Here is a 20,694-nt window from a genome sequence, read left to right as displayed (position 1 = left end):
GGGTTAGGTTATTTTTCCTTTCCATTTTCAGAACAGGTTACTAGATATACCTCTCATTTAAATTTAATGCTTTCACAGTGTGTATAGTGGCTATATTTGAGATGAGATTAAAATAATAAGTTACACGTAGTTTATTCCCTGTTATTAATTTCGTTTAAACATGAGTGTTTAGTTTGTAGTTTTTTCCAAATATCTGATAATGTTAAATAATGTTAATCAGTTTCTTAAAGGAAATATAGTTTGTGTGAGTATAAACCGGAATATGTATTTTACATTTCTGTTTGTTTCGTTCTCATGTGGATGTAGAAGATATTTTATTGTGGGTTTTGCTGAGGATTTCATATTGAAAAGGGTGAGTAAGAGGGAGGAAAAATCGGCAAAAACACCTCTTACACGCTAGCAGTCAGAAGAAAGAAATGGGGATTCTAGCTCTAGACAGGAATTAAGATCGAACGGCTATTCTCTGAAGAAAAGGCATAATTATCTAGAAATGAATTCGCAGAAGAGAGAGACTGGGTGAGGGAAGGCGATTAGGATATTGATAGAAATACCATCATTTCGACGTATGGGCTCAAAAGCTGATACTCCTTGATGATCAAGACTAATGTCCACAGGCTCGGCTCCTTGCTCCCTCAATGGCTCCGGTGGTCCGCTGGTGTCGATATAAAATCAATCAATCAATAATCCGAGACTAAGAGAGGCAGTGATGATGATAATGAACGAAAATGATGGGATGAGCAAAGTGGAAGGAAACGCATGAAGCCCAAGATAAACCTTACAAATATGTTTGTAAGGTGCACTTGAGCGTGGTATTTCATTCAATTCAAATGTACCTATTTCGTCTCCCTTAGCCTGAAGGGCATAATGTGGGACGTTAAACTCAAGGATTTTTTTCAAATGTATCTATTATTTGTGTAATTATTTAGTCACATAATCTACTGTAAAGGCTTTTTTTTTAGCAAGTATATTTCACATGACATTGGACTATTTTTCAGTATTTACTCAAATTTCAGAAACTCAAATGTAGGAAATGATTTCAAAGCTCTTTTCCTACTTTCAGTATTTGTGTTCTTTATTGCAAAATGTTCTGAAGTACATTAAAGTCAGCTGTGCACAAACACATAGGAAAGGAGCTCCAGATAAACAAGTATTCTTCATATCCTAGTAGCTTTTTATACGTCTCTGCTTCACTTATGCTTTTGTCGTCCCAATGCATTACATTTTGAGTTTTCTTAATCAACTACTTTTTATTTTCATTGGTGAAACTATATATTTCGCATTTCTTAATACTTCTAGGGAATTTTCTCTTGTAATTTCCCTCTAGTTGAATTTCCACGATTTTTTTCATTGTCCGCCATTTTAGGCGTAACGAGGATTAGGCCAAACGAGGATCCTTTTTTCGCCTAAAATGGCGGACGCAAATCTTATCATTTATCTGTCGTGAAAGTATCAGATAATTGGTTAGGCGAAACGAGGATTAGGCCAAACGTGGCGACACGTGTAATTTTGAAGATGTGCAGACTGGTTCGTTTCTGTAGCATGTGCGTAGTTTCCTCATTGCCAGAAACACAAATTTTGCAGAGCTCAGACGCAAACCGATATCTAGATGAGGTCCGTGATGTTTCTGTGTTTTGGCACTCACTTAGGTATCGCTATCATGTTTCAATATCCTGAAGAAATATCTATTGTAATTGTGAAAAAAGCAACCCCTAAGTTTCCTAAACATTAATGGTCCTTGTGGTCTCTTCTTTATTCTAGACCTAACTCAACACTTTGTACGTTTTCCCAGCGAAGTGCCAACATAAGCATTCTGTTTGACTTAAACCTAGTTACTATTACTGGTATTATTGGTGGATTAAATAAAAAATACTACGAAGACATAATAGCATAATCATATAGATTCTATATAATCAGTTCAGTACTCTAATCGTCGAACCGGCTCCTAAATGTCTAGAATGACATCACTCGTAATGATTCGATAACCAGTTTGATGGTCAATTGTGATAATGATTCCATAATTACTTTGGTGGTCAATTAGTTCAGACATTAACAATTTGATAACCATATTAGTGGTCAATTATTTTAGATATGACAATTCGATAACCAAATAGGTGTTTAATTATCTCGGGTGATAATATTTCAATAACTACTATAGTGATCAAACAAATCAGCCAGTGATAAATGGATAACCACTTTCATGGTTATTTACAGTATCTTAGGTGATAACTCGATAACTATTTTGGTCACCAGTTACTCCAGGCGGTGATGAATCGATAACTACCGTGATTATCATTTATCTCAGGTTATAATAATTCGATAACTACTTTGGTAGTCAATTACCTCAGGTGATAATAAATCGGTAACCACATAAATGGTCAATTATCTCAGGTGATAATAATTTGGTGAACAATTTTCTCAGGTGATAATAATTCAATAACGAGTTTAGTCGTCAAATATCTCAGGTGATAATAATTTATTAACCAATTTGGTGGTTAATTATGGCACGTCATAATAATTTGATAAACGCATTGTTGGTCAATTATCTTAGGTGATAATAATTCGCTAATCATAAAGGTTGTCAATTTTCTCTGATGATGATAGTTTGATCACAAAATAATACAATGACAATAACTATCTGTACCGTCATATCTATTATCACGAGAGAACTATAAACACTTTTCATGCGGACTTTCTTGATAATATCTCATAACTTTTATTACTTCGATTCTATTTCTATAATTTAATGGAGTAATATAATTTTAGTATAGTAGTGCTCTCGTCTGCCCCCATCTGGTTCACTTGCTTTTTTCCAGTGTGAATTCTTTTATTCATTCACGATGAATATATGTTAGCTAATTGGCTGGCTGAGTCACTGTTGAATTATATCGTAAGTCACTAAAATTATTGCTATAAAGTGCTTACTTTTGCACGAGAAGTTTGCAATTTACGTTAGTAGTGATTTTCAATATAATTGTGTACAGGCTACACAAATGTTACTCTAAATGCTTAAAAGATATAATGTACTTCAATAATAATAATAATAATAATAAAAAACTTGGCATTCTGTGCCGTGGACTGGGCATCAGTTAGTAACTCAGATTACAACTGAGGATGAAAACTGATGTTCTGCACGGAACTTTACTGTTAAATGGTTATGTTTGAACGTAAATAAATTCGAAATGATTCACTTTTGTAAGAAAGAAAAAAGTGACTCGTTTGAAATGTGAGGTGAAAAAAGCAAGGTATAGATAATGATAATAAAGGATAAGCACTAGCCTGAGTAACTCCTGGGTAACTGGCGTTGTCTTTGTCGTTTGGAATGATTAATGTTATTTTCCAGCGTCTTCCAGTCTCTGGATAGTAACTGGAGAAATTGAAACTAGTTGACAACTGGAACCAAACCCTGCCATACTGCTAGGAGCGTTGAACTAAATCTGCGATGAACGTTGTTTTCATTATTTGCTTAATAAATTAGGGATTTTGCCGAACTGTTTCTGTGGTGATGAACCCGCAGGATGGTATTTTAAAGAACATAGAGCAAGGCCGTCTCCAATGGCATGTTCGGCTTCTTTACTCGATGTAGCGCCTATTAAATCTTCATTATGAATACCCCTTGTAAATGTATCTTGTATGGTTTTGTTTAATCAGAAAAGGATGAATGTTGCGATCAACGAACGAGGAAGTTGTAGGCTAGGCGGAAGGGAATGCATGAAAGCAGGAACGGAAACCAGTGCACAGTGGGCCAGAATCAGAATCTGACTGGAAAAAAAGTAGTTTTGGCAACTACGTCTAATCTACATTCGAACAGCACAGTTGTGTTAAGAAATAAATAAGGTTTCTTGCTACGTATCAGTAAACACGGATAACAGCATATAGTGGCGGCAGCAGCACTTCAAAATTGATAGTTCATCATCTGTTTTATAGCGCACTGAATTGGTGTAGTATGAACGTATGGTTTGCGGTTTAATTACGCATGTGAAAAGGCAATGAACGATCGCAAAATAAGCTATGAGTAAAGATATGTATATGTACTTGCTGTTTGACTAAAGTTTTGATTGATTGGTTTACGTTGCTGTTCTGTAGAAGCATTTCTAGAGAGTCGAAGTATTCACGTATTGATGAACTGCTATTGGAAATTGAAATTGAAATTTAAAAATGTACGTTCATGTCTGTATTGAGATCTTTCGTCATCGTGTAGTTTGATATATGTATTTCGAAATACAGTTGTGATCTACTGCCCGTTCTTGCCCGATTTTTATATTTATCGTCTTTTCAAAGTTAGGTTTAGCGAGCCGGATATGCTTTTTGTGACGTGAAGAACCTGTACGAGGTATTGCGTTCTAAACCATCAAACGAAGCACTTTATAATTATGATACGAACAGTTATGGAATGTAAATTCTTTCTGTGGATGTTCTTCGCAGTGTGAGAGTGGCTTTAAGTGCCTTCAAAGTGATTTCGAGAAGCGTTGTAAGCTGTGTAATAGAATGACTGATAAATTTTTATCAAAATATAATGATTGGTTGGAAGGACATATTAAGTTCTCTGAAAAAGTATTTACTGGTTTCAAAACGATCTCTTGAAGCCAAGAGCATAGACCTTTGACAAGCAAATCAGGCAGACCTAGTAAACTCTTCGAAGATCCGGAAACAAAGTCGAAGAAAAAACTTGTACAAACACTCGTTACAAAGCATTCTGAGTAAGAGCTGGTGTTGGCTGCCCAAAGTTCATTGAGAGCTGCTGGAAAAATAGATGCCGCGGTTGTATTAGGAGAAATCACTCAAACGACAGCTAAGAGAGCAACGAAAATCAAAAAGGCTTATCATTCGCCAAAATTCTCTCAAACACTTATTCTCCGGATGAAGTCGTGGCACTTATTATAGATAACAGCTTAACAAAAAGACAGTATGCACATTTGAGACTAGGTGCAAAGGCAAAACATTGTGACATATATCTCTCATATAAAGTGGTGTGGGAAGCAAAATTAAAGCGTTGTCTCAGAGAAAAGAATATTATAGTAACTGACACGTCAGCTGAAGATAATTTACAAGCAATAGTAAATCAGACAATTGAGCGCATCGTGATTTTACATGAAGATTATAATAAACATTGCATCAAAGATGGAGACATAATGAAATTAGTGTATGAGTGGGGTTGCGATGGAAGCAGTTGTCATAAGCAGAAAGTTGAAACAGAAGATAAATTGAACTAGTGGCTCAGATATTTTTGCTATCTCCTTCGTTCCCTTACAGTTGTATTCAACATCAGATGGGGAAGTTGACAAAGCAATTTTGTAGCAAAATCCCAAACCATCGTCGCCTAGATTTTGTTGACCCATTAAATTATTGTAAGAACTGAACTGTCGAGAAAAGAGGTGTGTTCAATGGAAACGCAAATACGAAATTTAAAGCCTACTAATGTACCAATTCAGGAGAAGGAAGTAAATGATATCCCTAAACTTGTGTTCACAATGATGAATGGGAAGATGTGAAACTCTGTTACAGAAACTTCCTCCTCAAACGTACTCCTTGAAAGAACTTAAAGTCACTCTCACACTGCGAAGAACATCCAAAGAAAGAATTTACATTCCATAACTGTTCGTATCATAATTATAAAGTGCTTCGTTTGATGGTTTAGAACGCAATACCTCGTACAGGTTCTTCACGTCACAAAGAGCATATTAGGCTTGCTACACCTAACTTTGAAAAGACGATAAATATAAAAAATCGGGCAAGAACGGGCAGTAGATCACAACTGTATTTCGAAATACATATATCAAACTACACCATGACGAAAGATCTCAATACAGACATGAACGTACATTTTAAAATTTCAATTTCAATTTCCAATAGCAGTTCATCAATACGTGAATACTTCGACTCTCTAGAAATGCTTCTACAGAACAGCAACGTAAACCAATCAATCAAAACTTTAGTCAAATAGCAAGTACATATACATATCTTTACTCATAGCTTATTTTGCGATCATTCATTGCCTTTTCACAAGCGCAATTAAACCGCAAACCATACGTTCATACTACACCAATTCAGTGCGCTATAAAACAGATGATGAACTATCAATTTTGAAGTGCTGCTGCCGCCACTATATGCTGTTATCCGTGTTTACTGATACGCAGCAAGAAACCTTATTTATTACTTAACACAACTGTGCTGTTCGAATGTAGATTAGACGTAGTTGCCAAAACTACTTTTTTCCAGTCAGATTCTGATTCTGGCCCACTGTGCAGTGTTATGCTCATTGGTAGCTTTTGTAATAAGGATATACATGCTTTTTGAAACCCAAAATTAAATCTACACAGAATGTACACTTACATTCTTCCGTGAACCTTTATTCTTTACCTGTACCTTTCAGTACTATGTACTCTATACAATATTTATTCACGAGTATATTAATCCTTTTATATTTCCTCAAACAATATCTTTAATGAACACCTTCATAATCTTGTCATAATCTATATCTTGTTTGTTTTCACATGCTATAACCTACTCTCTCAAATAAACATATCAGTATGTGCCTCATTTACAAGCACTTTGTTGTGTCTTGCTCAAATATCTAACACTTATATAAACTGTCTGTGAATGTAGAACATAGATAACAAGTTTTCTTTTAATTGAAATAATGATTCAATAGTTCTGATATATTTTACTTAAAAAATGAAAATAAATTAATTAAATGATTATGGTTAAATTCAACAATTTATAACCGAAGTAAACCTAACTATGGATACTTTTCGCTTCAACTAACCTGGTAACAGTGAAGAAGGATAAAATTATGGTTGTCTGTATGTTCGCCACAGTACAGGACAGCCAAATCTAGAAAGATGGAGGCAGGAGATGATGTAGAAAGAAAGGCTACGTTGCATTAACTTTGTAGAAATCTTTTCTCGTCTCGATTTTCGGAGAATACTTTTCTTCTTGTACCCGAAAAGCTTTTCTCGTCTCGTTTTATAAATTTATGTATTCAAATTTTTCTTAATTTCATCTAGAAGTTACCAGGATCCTTCCATATTACGTGAAGTTTAGAAAAGGTGTGACGCAACAGCATTTGAACCATATTTATTATTGGAATATATTTTATGACAGGTATTATGCATCTTTTACCGTTAATAAATGCTTTTGATTTGTTCGTACAAACACTTCGTTAATTTATAGTTTTTATACAATGAATCATTCAACATTAAAACAATGTTTGAAATCGAAGGCTTGCATAAACATTAGAGTTGACAACAAAATTCGTGAAATTTCTCGTCTTTTACTCAACACTAAGAATAGGATAGTTTATCAGATTAAATGAATGAAGAGTGGAATGGGCCTATCCGGTTGCAATAATCTGAACAGACTTAGGGTGAGATAGCTGAAATTTAGCTCAAATAATGTAGAAGAGACTATGTAGACTCTATATTCTAAACACAAATTATCCTGAAGTGGATGAAACATAGTCATAAATAGCACGAAACATGACCATTAATGTAAATGGAAAATCAATAAAAAAATTCCTCCACTTATCTCAAAAACCAAAAGAGAGAGATGGCTGAAATTCAGATCAAATGTAAAAGAGATAGAATGTATGTAGATTCTATGTTTGAAAAGTAAACTATCCTAAAATGGGTGGAACATAGTCATAAATAGCACGAAACATGATCATTAATGTAAATGGAAAATCAATAAAAAATAATTCCTCCACTTATCTCAAAAAATAAAAGAGAGAGATGGCTGAAATTCAGCTCAAATGTAAAAGAGATAGAATGTATGTAGATTCTATGTTTGGAAAGTAAACTATCCTAAAATGGGTGGAACATAGTCATAAATAGCACGAAACATGATCATTAATGTAAATGGAAAATCAATAAAAAATAATTCCTCCACTTATCTCAAAAACCAAAAGAGAGAGATGGCTCAAACTCAGATTAAATATGGAACAGACTATGGAGAGTCTACATTCAGAAAATAAATTGCTGTAAAATGGACGGAACATAGTAAAGAATCACGAAACATGGTCTATGGAACATAATCTATCTAAACTCAATGAAATAATGAAGCCGTTCATATATCTCAAAACTATAATAAGGAGATGGCTAACTGAAAACTTACGTGGGTTGCTATATATATTTCTGGCCTAGGCAACACTAAGTGTTGCCAGGTGCAATCTGACATTTCCATTGGAAAGTTTGACATTTTGTAGCATAAATGTACTCAGAACTTTTTGACTTACGACAATTTTTTTTTCTTTTACAGGTACTTGAAGAAATCAACTTGGCAAAAAAATGGAATTAACTCGTGAACATTTTCGTGCGATCATTTTTCACAACTTTCGACGTGGATTATCACGACAAGAGTGCATCGATGAACTTAAATCTTTGTATGGCGACGAAGCACCATCCTATAGCACTGTGAAAAACTGGTACAACGAATTCAATCGTGGCCGACGCTCGCTCAAAGACGAATTCCGTGAAGGTCGTCCAAAAACAGCCGTTGTGCCAGAAAACATCGATGCCGTACGTGAACTGATAATGCAAGACCGTCATGTGACTTACCGTGAGATAGAGGCATGCCTAGGCATTTCTTCCACCAGCATACATTCGATATTGCATGAACACCTGGCCGTAAAAAAGGTTTGTTCTCGTTGGATCCCGCACAATTTGACAATCGCTCAAAAGAAAGCTCGTGTGGATTGGTGTAAAGAAATGCTGAAAAAATACGATCGCGGTGCTTCAAAAGACGTTTATAAGATCGTCACAGGTGACGAATCATGGATCTATGCGTATGAGCCCGAAACAAAACAGCAATCGACCGTGTGGGTCTTCCAAGACGAGCCAAATCCAACGAAAGTTGTTCGTGGAAGAAGCACTTCGAAGCAAATGGTCGCCTGTTTCTTCGGCATAACTGGTCATGTGGCGACTGTTCCGCTTGAGCAACGTAGGACGGTCAATTCTGAGTGGTACACCACCATTTGTTTGCCTGAAGTCTTCGGAGAAATTCGAAAAATGAACAAGAGAAGACGAATCATTGTGCACCATGACAATGCGAGCTCTCACACATCGGCTCAAACCAGCGCATTTTTGACCGGCCAAAACGTCGAAGTGATGGGTCATCCGCCGTACAGCCCTGACTTGGCACCCAATGACTTCTTTTTATTCCCACACATCAAGAAAAAAATGCGTGGTCAACGATTTTCGTCGCCAGAAAATGCTGTTGAAGCATTCAAAAACCATGTTTTGGAGGTGTCTCAATCGGAGTGGAAAAAGTGCTTCGAAAATTGGTTTGAGCGCATGCAAAAGTGTATAAATCTTGATGGAGAATATTTTGAAAAACAATAAAACCATTTTCGTTGATAAATATTCGTATTTTCATTATTAGGCCAGAAATATATATAGCAGCCCTCGTATTGCAAAGACATAATGAAGAGGTTTAAAACGATGTATAGCACGTAACGTAAATATGGACAGAACATTGTCAAAAGTCAAGTTGTTTGAGTAAAATCAACAATAATGATTCAGTATATGCATCTTCTTCGAATTACCCAGGGTGTTCCACTCGGAAGTTACGTGCTTGAGATATCTCACATCTCAATTTGGAATCTCCAAACTCGATTTAGCACCTAATCACGTGACACAGTCTGGTCCTAATGGGAACTAGTTAGGCCCTTACCGTATTTGGTTCTTTTGTTTGATCCAAACCACGTGAGTCTATAAGGGCCTGGTTCGATATTTTAAGTTAATCTTCTAAATAACTCAACGGGTTTTATCACTTTCTTAATTGATTTTAATATCTGACCATGATAAGCATATATAACTAACTTTTCTGCACATATAATAAAATATATATAGACCTTCATACACACTTATCTACTCGTTAAGATGTCTACTTATATGTACAATTATTTATATCGTTGCTATAGTAACAACAACTCATATTTTAGCTACCGATTACAAAATAATAATCTCGAAATCTCTATATTTCTTTCTTTTTCGTTTTACATTATATTGCTCACATAATTCGCCTCTGATCCCCTTTCTGTAAATAGGCACAGATTGCCAATGATACATACAACGTTATCGTTGTAGATGTCGCCTCGAACGGGACTTCCATAATAGTTTTACTATGAAGGAAAGAACCCTGGGTTAGATATCATGCAACATTTACCTTTTGAATAGCCCTCATATATATATGTTATCATCTTTAATACACATATTCTACTTTTCCATTTATATATAATATACTATAACGTAACACATTTTTATATTTTTGTCAATATATCTCACTATTAATAACGACGAATTACAATTATCATAATTAAGGCTATTCAAGAATTAATCCTAACTAATAGTTTCCTTCTAGGATACAAATTCAATTATTCCTTCATATGCAAACAACACTCTTTACAAACAAAGATCTTCATACTATTAAACATTGATAGGATCAGTCAACAAAGTTGGAATATATAAACGCATTGATGGTTATCATTTAATACATTAATAAACTTTGAAAAATCAAGAGATTCGATATTCATTACTCTTATTCTTTCCATATAATAAATTGCATCTATTTCATATATCTGTCATTACTTTCATAAATTTACATTAAAATTACGATCTTTTATTTTTAAAGATTCATAATATTCATATGAAATCCGAATGGAATAAAAAAAAACACGAAAACAATAGTAGCTTTTTACAATAAAGCTCTTAAATAATTTCTTATCAAGAAACACAAATCAACATTTTCTCAGTTAATGCTATGAAAGGAAATTGCAACAAAACTATATGGAATAAATCAATAATATTTTCAGTTAACTGCCATAAATTAATTTCGCCAATATTCCGTAAATAATGAGTTTTACCCATAATTAAAATATTTCATAATTACATATGTTTTTTAACGTACATTATAATAATAAATGAACTGAAAAACACATTAACCATAGACGTAAGCAAAGGTCAATCTAGTACAAATTCATCGGACGCCTTTTTGACAGTTCAAGTTATCTGACCAATGCATCTTTGCTTCTTATTTTGAGGATTTTCGTCATCTCCGGTAGTATTTCTACGTAATCTTCGTTGAACGAGATTAGACCTTGCACTTACATGCTTCCTAGGCAAACGTAATCGTACTTCACTACTAATGTTAGTTTCGGTTATGGTCCTGGTATCACATTTATCGTCATCGATAACACTAGGTTTGGTTCTCCTTCGTTTCACTGAGAGTGAAATATCATGTCTTCTAATAGATCGGTATTTGCCCTTTGCGTGATATCCACGGTGATCTGTCCTACCACGGTTTCCTTTTCTTCTGTAGGTAGCCTTGAATACATTATCGGCATACATGGATCTAACATCACCTTTTACATTGGGGTCACACGTTGGTCTCCCACGGCCACTTCGAACTTGGTTACAAAGATTAGTTTGATGTAAACTATTACTGCATTGAAACATTGATGTATTTTCTAATCTCTGCAGCATCATATTTGCATGATGGAAACCAACACACTGTATCACATGCTGTGAAAGCATCATCGGATTGTTCACTGACATCATACCGGCCTTTTCGTTGAATGTACAATTCAACGGATTTAATTCATTCGCCCACTCCATAAAATCACTGTTGCAAACACACGTCTTCTTTCTACATCTTATGAATATTGGAATCAACTTGTTTCTTACTAACGGGTAACGCAAACAATTAATAGCGTTCTCAACATAGGGATAATCATAACTCTTCACATACTGATACATACCAGAGTCTCCGCTACAAACAATATCAGTAAAGCAGTCAAAAACATTCAAACTAAGAGAGAAGTCGGGATAATCCGATCTAATCAATACAGCAGTATGCTTAGATGAACCTTCGGCTAATCTTATCCCAAGTTCCTGCACTTGATCCTGCTTACCATCATTGCACTGCTGAAGTGGCTCTCGCTTTTGGTCCCAGTTTTCCATTTTCTGGATCAGCTTTGCATGATGTTCATCGATACGTTGGTTAACCTTTGCAAAATGTTCATCGATACGTTGGCTAAACTCTGCAAGATGTTCATCGATATGTTGGCTAAACTTTGCTTGGTCCTGAATCTGTTTCTTGATTTCTATCAATAAGTCCATTACGGTATCTGAAGAATTCATGTTGTTCGCTTCTACTTTTCTTCAAAACGAGACAACTAATCTCCTGGGTATACGGCACAAATTTTTATAAGGGCCTGGTTCGATATTTTAAGTTAATCTTCTAAATAATTCAAACTCGTTTTATCACTTTCTTAATTGGCTTTTAATATTTGACCATGATAAGTATATATTATTAACTTTTCTGCACATATAATAAAATATATATAGACCTTCATACACACTTATCTACTCGTTAAGATGTCTACGTATATGTACAATTATTTATATCGTTGCTATAATAACAACGACTCATATTTTAACTACCGATTACAAAATAATAATCTCGAAATCTCTATATGTCTTTCTTTTTCGTTTTACATTATATTGCTCACATAATTCGCCTCTGATCCCCTTTCTGTAAATAGGCACAGATTGCCAATGATAGATACAACGTTATCGTTGTAAGTCATCACCGGGAATCGAATCCGGGTCTCCTCGCCGAAGACGCATTTAGAGAGAAATCTAGAGGTTGTGTCGTGAGATCACCTCACCTTTGGTACCACACTTACGTCTAGTACGAGAGGCCCCTGTTTCGATCTCAGACCTACTGAGATTATTCTGGAAAACATTGTGTCTGTGGGCATTCTTCCTTCTCCTATATTCTTATTTCACCAGCTCTTCATAGCCGTTCACTTTCGTTAATCATCTGTAAAGAGAATAATAGTGAAGACGTTAAATGGATTATTTCATGTTTTTTTTTTTTAAAGAAATATCTTGTCAAGTGGCTGTAGTTATACCACATTAGAATATTAAAATAATTAGAATAATAATGTGGTATTCTGTGGAATTAGAATAATGTGGTATTCTGTTTCTATTATTTCATTGTAGCAAGACACCCGAACGCGTGAAGACCTTCCGAAGCTTGATCTCCACGTCCTTCCAGTATATGAAATGGGAGTGACTGGGGACGGAATCAGAGTAACAGTCCTGGACGATGGATTAGAAACAACACACGAAGATTTGTATCCAAATTATGTAAGTCCTTTACTTAGTTTTGTCTTAGATGAATATTGTAACGAAGAGCAACAGTGAAAAAAAGTGTGTATAATGGATGTCTGATAACGATTTCAAGCTTAAACCTTGAATTTGTACTCCTACTGGTTTCATAAGATGCTATCTATGGTTCGGTTTCGTATCGGTTCATTGGCCTATTCTATCGGTTTCATAAGATGCTTATACCTGGTGAAAAATTAAAAGAATGGAGAAAATAACTTTTTATGTTTCCTTTTGTGGTCTGCTGCTTGGGTTTAATAGCATTTTTTTTCTCACGGCTTAACTGCCACAATTTTTTCGAAAATAATAATTTCTGCCATTTTAGGCGAGATGGATGTTCCGATCTCGCCTGATCTTATCTCGCCAAAATGGTGACAAAGAAACTTCTGTACTCGTGTCTTTATTAATCTTTATTCGAGATAATTCATGTGGAAATGAATATCCTAATCGCATCGCTATACATTAAATGCGAATCACTAACTTACATTTATTAATATGAAAAAATGATGTCTTTAATATGAATATTGAGAATAATAAGAGTAATACAAGTGATATGAGTAATAAGAGTAATATACTGTAAGATATATTTAAAATTATTAAAGTTGTTTCCGAGTAAATTGAATTTTGATTTTCATTTTACAGCATATTACCAATATACATGGAGAAACAGCTGAAAGTCAAAAACTGTTTTTGAAATTCAGAGTGGTGCTCAAATTTTGGTATTTATTCATTTTTACATACCAATAGATCAACGGAAAAGAATATATATATATATATATATATATATATATATATATATATATATATATATCAAAAATAACTTCTCAGCATATATAGGCAATGTAATACGTAAATCAGTTAAAATATCGAATTCGATTTTATTCATTATTTCCTATTCTATTCACAAGGAACAAATTTGAACAACATTGATCAAGATCTAACAAATCTTGTAATTAGAAAATGTAGACGATGATCTAACCGTTCAAGAAAATATGATTCTGGCTTTTGGGACAGACCAACTCTGTGCTCAGTTTTGGATACCTTATGAAATTTTGATGTTGGTTTTACTACTAGGGGTAAGGTTGATGAGAGCGCAGCGATATATAGTTCATTTTGTTCTTATTGTTATAACAATACTTTTTACGCATTAAGCTTGCTATTACTGCTATATCTTCCAAATGGAGATTAAGGGAAACATCGAGTCTGAATAAAGAAGACAGCCAAGACAGTACAGATTTTTCGCATTTATTCCATTTTCCTTACGTTTATGGGTAAAATTCAGTTATTAGTATGTGGAGATAATAGAAAGCAATCCATCTAAGGAGATATTTCCAAAAAATATAATAAAATAATAAAAATATAAGCAAAAAACAAAATTATGCTCGGTTTTGTGTATACTGGCAACGATGATTTCTAGGGATTTTTTCAGTAGCAGATCACAATTGCGGAGGGAATTCAGTAGGGGAGTCGAGGTGTTGGATCAAGAAACTGGATAGTGGAGTAAAATGTTGCATTTATTGGTTAAAACCTAGTGTGTAGATTGCATGCCAAATATAAATTAGTTTCTGTAACTAAGATGTAGTACGAAAATATAGAATTCAACAGAAAAACTCTTATCTTAAGGTTCGAAGCGATACGGACCATGGTTATGAAGATTATTTCTTTTAAAAAAGGAGCTAACACCACGTAGCCTCCGTGGTTCGGTGGGTAGAGTGGCGGAGTCGTAGTTATTTTATTATTTTGACACCACATCGAATCCCATCCCATCCCATCCCATCCTTTTTTTTTTTTTTACAAAACATTATAATTTTCATGTTAATAAGAACCGAAGCAATATAATAAGGAGAACTTACAGATATTTTGCTGTAATGACGTATTTATCCAGGATTAGAGAACTATTGTTAATAGCTATTGTTTTCTGTTCATGCTGTTGTATAGTTTCCCTCATCCTGTTTTCTTGGGGGAAAAAAATTTTGTCTCCAACGAAGTGTGAAGGATATATACGGATAGAAAAAGACATCTTAGTACCAAACGTGATTTATCGTGATGAAGTGGACTAGTTTGCCATTATTAAAAAAAAATTAAAGTTGGCTTTTCTTTAGGTTTTAGCTAAAAAAAATAGCTTTTCTTTATAAGACTATACTTTATGAGGCAACGTGTGTGATCATAACCACAAATTTAGCTAGGGAGTGAAAACTAATTGTTTATACAAACATTTAACAGGTTTAGGTGCGTGAAACACCAATACACCATGGTCTCGCTTTCCGACCATCCTTTGTTCCACATACCGTATGATCCGTTATATCATTGCAAGTAGCACCAATCGGCAAGAAGATCTGCAAGTTGTAGTCTTAATCTATTTTTCATGCTGTGGAGTCTATCGCCTAGCGCGCCCGTCTACACCTTGACTCATACGTCTATCATTCAGTGTAGACACGTATCCAGGTTTTCTATTCGGAGGGGGCCCAACACGAATCCTCGTAAGCATGTAATTCTAATCTTTTAAATATCAATAATAATAATAATAATAATAATAATAATAATAATAATAATAATAATAATAATAATAATAATAATAATAATGCAACAGTTCTGTACTTCTCTTAAACTTTTTCCTACTTTTCATTTATAAACCGGTTTATTTTGGAAACTGCATTATAGCACAAACAAAATGAAACATATTTTTGAGAGAAATGTAACTAAAGAAAACTGTCTGCTTCGTATATCACATAACAAAAATAGCAAGAAGACATGGAGTGTATTGTTCTAATATATTAAAGTTAAATACAGAACGGAAACGAAATGTTAATCCTATTTAAAACTGTTCTTTAATTCCACCTGGTCAGTGGCGTATTTACGATTTTGTTTCGGGAGGGGCTTTGCTAACTTTCGAGGGGTGGCTTTGCCTGGAAATGTGAAAATTCTGCAAGATATTTCATTTACTTTACTATACTAAGTAAGATTTCGTGGGGGCTTAAGCCCGGAAGCCACCCCCCTAAATACGCCACTGCACCTGGTATAATGGCATTATGGTATGTTCTTAGAATTATAACAAGACAACAGCACATTGCCCAAAGTTTGGACACTGACTACTAGTAAACTGATATAAAAGAACCTCAAAAGGGTAAAGGCAAGTTTATTAAAAAGTGCTTGAACTTCGGAGAGACACAGCTCTCAGGTTCTCACGCTGGATACGTCCCTGATTCAGTGCAGTGCAGTTGTTTGTTATAAAACATTATTATTATATGCGTAATATGTAAAATTATATCATAAGTTTTACTTTTAATAGGTCTTTTCTTAACACATCCATATTATCCAGCGTTCTGCCTGCCTGTTTATGTCGGATAAGCGAAACTCTACTGTATTTCCAAAGCTAGCATATACATGAACTAGAATTGTATCGTCCTAGAACAGACAATAGTCTGAAATGCTTATATTAAAAGGCTGGAATAAAAAAAGCATAAGTACTGTTTTGGTAGCGTGAGAACAAATTAAAAACAATTCAATATATTTCCTAGGTATCAGATTATCATCTTATTATGTCGATGTGTATTCTTTTTTAAACATAGTTTTAAAAGTTATACCATTCGCAATATTCCTAAGGAAATCGAAAGAAAAACTCCTTGTGTCTCTTATGGCAAAGCGGCTTAAGTGCATGGTCCGAAACCGTTTCCCACTTATAGATAAAGTTCCCGTACTTCAAAAATGCAAATCCGAGACGCTACTAAATTACGAGAATCTTTGAAATGCTTAAAACTGAAAGAAGTGTTGAATACTAATTCACTTTCCTCCATTAGATAGAGTTGTTCAAGTATTACGTTATCACATTTTTATTCATTTCACTAGATCTTCCAAGGACGCCAATTTCTCTGTAAATTTGGGGGGGGGGCATTCAAATACAGAAGATATATATATATATATATATATATATATATATATATATATATATATATATATATATATATATATGAGGATTTTAAGACAAATTACACTCAAATTATGCCAAATATTGTATATTCATAAATACAAAGGAGGCCTACATGAGCTTTGAGCAGGCCCGGCCCCCCAGGATCGGCGCCCTTGCCTTCTTCCTAGTTAAGCAAACGTAAGCAGATGATTTACTCCCTCCCCTGGTAAGCAAAATTGTTTTTTTTTCCTCAAGATCTGTTGTGTTTCGTGAAATAGCAGCAGGAATTTCCTGATTACTTAACCATCTAAATGAATGTTTTCACTTAGAGTCATCCCGTCGATTCGCGTTGCCTTGGACTAAAATAAATTAAGGGTCAATAATGAAGATGAGACTTCCATATCAAGCATGAAGAGACATGTGGATCGGAGATCTTTCTTTGTTCCAACTTTGATTTTTTCAAATCCATGATGGGAAATTATATTATAAGTACAATTTTCGAAATTAATAGTATACAATTGTAAAAATATCTTACAAAACGATGGTTTATTGCAAAATACTTTGACTCAAAGAATAAATTACAAGTAATAAACTTGTTACTTTTCCTGAAGAGTCTAAGTCTTGAATGAGACGGAAGCTGTCGAGCGTAGTGCTTGGAACGATTGCCTCACTTGTTCTACCTTCCCGTGGCGCAGCCTTGATTCGACTTGATCCTAAACGGATTATTCAGAAGTCGAAGTCGGAAAATGTTTCCCATTTTTCCAAAACACTCTTGGTCGATTACAATCTGCCTCACTCGTGAGGGGACAATCCCATGCCGTAAGCGTCGGTGGAGCACCGATAGGCAACTAGTGACATGTTCCCAAAAATTGGCGGTCCCGCAGCCAAAAATTGGTCCCACTTCCGTTTTGAAAATTATACCACCACCGGCAGACAAGGGACAGAACGCCAACGAACCACAAAATTATTCCCCTAAAATACGTTAAATCGCCTATATGCGTAATTTCTTTGCATCAAGATGAGTCTAAAAACATTTTTAAAAAAATAAAACGAAAGTGCCCTGAGCTGGGCGTGAACCACCAACCTTGGGGTTACTAATTGCGTGTTCTTCCGAATTCGTCACGGAGGCGATTATGAAGACACAGCTTGTAGACTGATAAATCATTGAAGTTTTTTTTTTTAATATTTCTAATCAGAGTGCTCCTTTAACCGTGTATATTTGAAGACAACTGTTCGGAATCAAATCAACTGCACTCGTCATGTAGTTTTATAACAAAATGGCAAGCGTCTATTTACTTTTTTCATAGTTCTCCCATATTCACTTGCTAGTGATCGGCGACAGTTGCCAACTAAATTCATACAATTATACGCACCCATCTCAAGATTTTTCACTTCATGATGTAAAGGCAGGAGTACTCTTGACCCCCGGAGCTCAAGTATTGTCCTTATAATAACAATTCGTCAGGGAAAAATAATATATAATAATAACCGCATGCACATGACTATCGATAGTTCATGTTGGTCCCTTTACGATTCTCAGTGACAAATCAAACGAGCGCGGACCAAAATGAAGTCCTCGTTCTTACGTGGTGGTAACTTCAATACCCCTGATTCTAGATATCTGCTTCGACTCGACGAATCCCTGCCACTAGTGACACGCAAGCGGCAATCCTTCGACGCGTCGCTATATCGACGATCGCCATTTACCAGCAAGTGGGCCACTAGAAGTTGGCGACGTTTACGGCATGGGGAAGCTAATAAACAAACAAAAAAACTAATAAATCTAAAGCCTTATAAAAAAGTTTTCCGAAAAGTTACATCTAGCAAAATCATTTGTTGGTATTCCAGAACTGTGAATTCACCTTTATTCATAATTTACTTCTAGCGTAGTTTTGATATGAGAATGATATGTCTGAAACTGCAACACAAGTCATTAATACTTTTTTTTTTTTTTTTTTTTTTTTGCTTTACTCAGATTTAGCAGTTTTACTTAACAGTCAGTCAATTTGGATTTTTGATATCAGAGTTTTAGAGATTTCCTTAATTTTTTCATTTCTAAAAAAGTTTGCAACTAACACCATTAACGTATCTCTTTCGATATTTCCATATGTAATGACTTGGTCACTCCCAGTATATTTCAAACAATAAAATATTTACGGTGTCTTACTTCATTAATCCGAACTACATTTTATATCCAACAACTCTGTGCATTTCCCCTTAAATCTGCAAACTTTCTACTAGGTTAAAACTCAGGATTTTCTATTTTCTTCCTTTCTTGCTAAAACGAAAGTGTTCTTTAGACAACCTGGAATGATGACTCTATACTACATTATGTTGCATAGGGCATTTTATGTAGCATATCATTTGACAGTTGGACACTTTCTTTTTATATTGAAAGCAACAGGGATTAAGTCCTTCTACACTTACATGAGAAGTAAACACATTCTTTTTAATTCGTGGAATTGTGCCAATGCACTAGGTCCAGAGAGCTTTTAATTTAAGATAATAATAATAATAATAATAATAATAATAATAATAATAATAATAATAATAATAATAATAATAATAATAATAATAATACTAATAATAATAATAATAATAATAATAATAATAATAATTATTATTATTATTATTATTATTATTATTATTGTTATTATTATTGACTTAGGTTTTCCTGAATATTAAGCAATATTTCACAAAAAGCTGGTATTTTTAAACAAATGTGTTCGATATCAAGTTTTCATAAAAGTAGTCACTCTCTCCTATAAATAATTTCAGAGGGGCCGCGGTGGCTCAGTGATAAAGCGTTCACCTTTGGTGCATGGGATCCTTGGTTCGACCCCAGCTCGCACCAAGTGAATTTTCTGGTGGAGAAACACCATGTGCATGGGTTTTTTCGGGGTTCTCCCGTTCTCTCCCACTTTTTTCATTCCAACATTGCTTCATTTCTCATCATCACCGTGTCCTTTAGCCTAGCCGGTATAATCGTGGGTCGTAAAACTTAAAGACTTGATTTCAAATAATTCCAACCCAAACAGTTGCAGGAAGTATGTCATTTCGAATAAAACAAACTACTCTATAAAATTCTGAGTATTATTATTTATTATATATACAATTCTAGCGGACCTTATTTCTAAATCGAAGGGTAAGAAGACTAAATTCACTCTCTTATTATTATAAATTCATTTCAATTGAAGCAGTTAAAATAGTTGAGAAAAATTAGAAAGCCATACCCTATATTCCAGTGTGCCACAACCGGATAACGTGGCACACTGGCGTGCCGAGCAAAATGAACAGTGTGACGCAAACTTTTACCTATTATTTACAAAAATATTTGTCGAGTTTATTTTATTTATTATTATGAACGATTCTTCCACGGATCAGCTCTCTGTATACAGTTAAACAAACAAGTATCACATTGAGGGAATGAGTGTAATTATTTACTTTAATAATAATAGAAATGTATATTTTCTTGTATTTTCTACCGGGAATAACTGCATCCGGTCTAGAAAGCTGGGACTAACAACAAAGGAACCCGATGTGCTAAACACACACCACCTATGCACTTGAATACACCAACGAAGGTGCAGACTATTCATGAGTTATAGTCTCTCACCCAAT

General features: G+C 34.6%; 1 protein-coding gene across 1 annotated transcript in view; it reads left to right on the top strand.

Moving 5' to 3' along the window:
- The window catches only part of LOC145666348 (neuroendocrine convertase 1-like), a 351,242-nt gene that overhangs the window by 108,208 nt on the left and 222,340 nt on the right, over positions 1-20,694 (top strand). Inside the window, exon 5 of the mRNA XM_081733482.1 lies at positions 13,002-13,148. Coding sequence (XP_081589608.1) covers positions 13,002-13,148 — 147 coding nt within the window. The remainder of the gene's footprint in view (positions 1-13,001; positions 13,149-20,694) is intronic.

The sequence above is a fragment of the Thermobia domestica genome, chromosome 12, assembly GCF_964235325.1.
Source record: "Thermobia domestica chromosome 12, izTheDome1.hap1.1, whole genome shotgun sequence".
In the NCBI taxonomy this organism is placed as follows: domain Eukaryota; kingdom Metazoa; phylum Arthropoda; class Insecta; order Zygentoma; family Lepismatidae; genus Thermobia; species Thermobia domestica.
The sequence above is the reverse complement of the archived record's forward strand: the minus strand, read 5'-3'. Positions and strand labels throughout refer to the sequence as shown.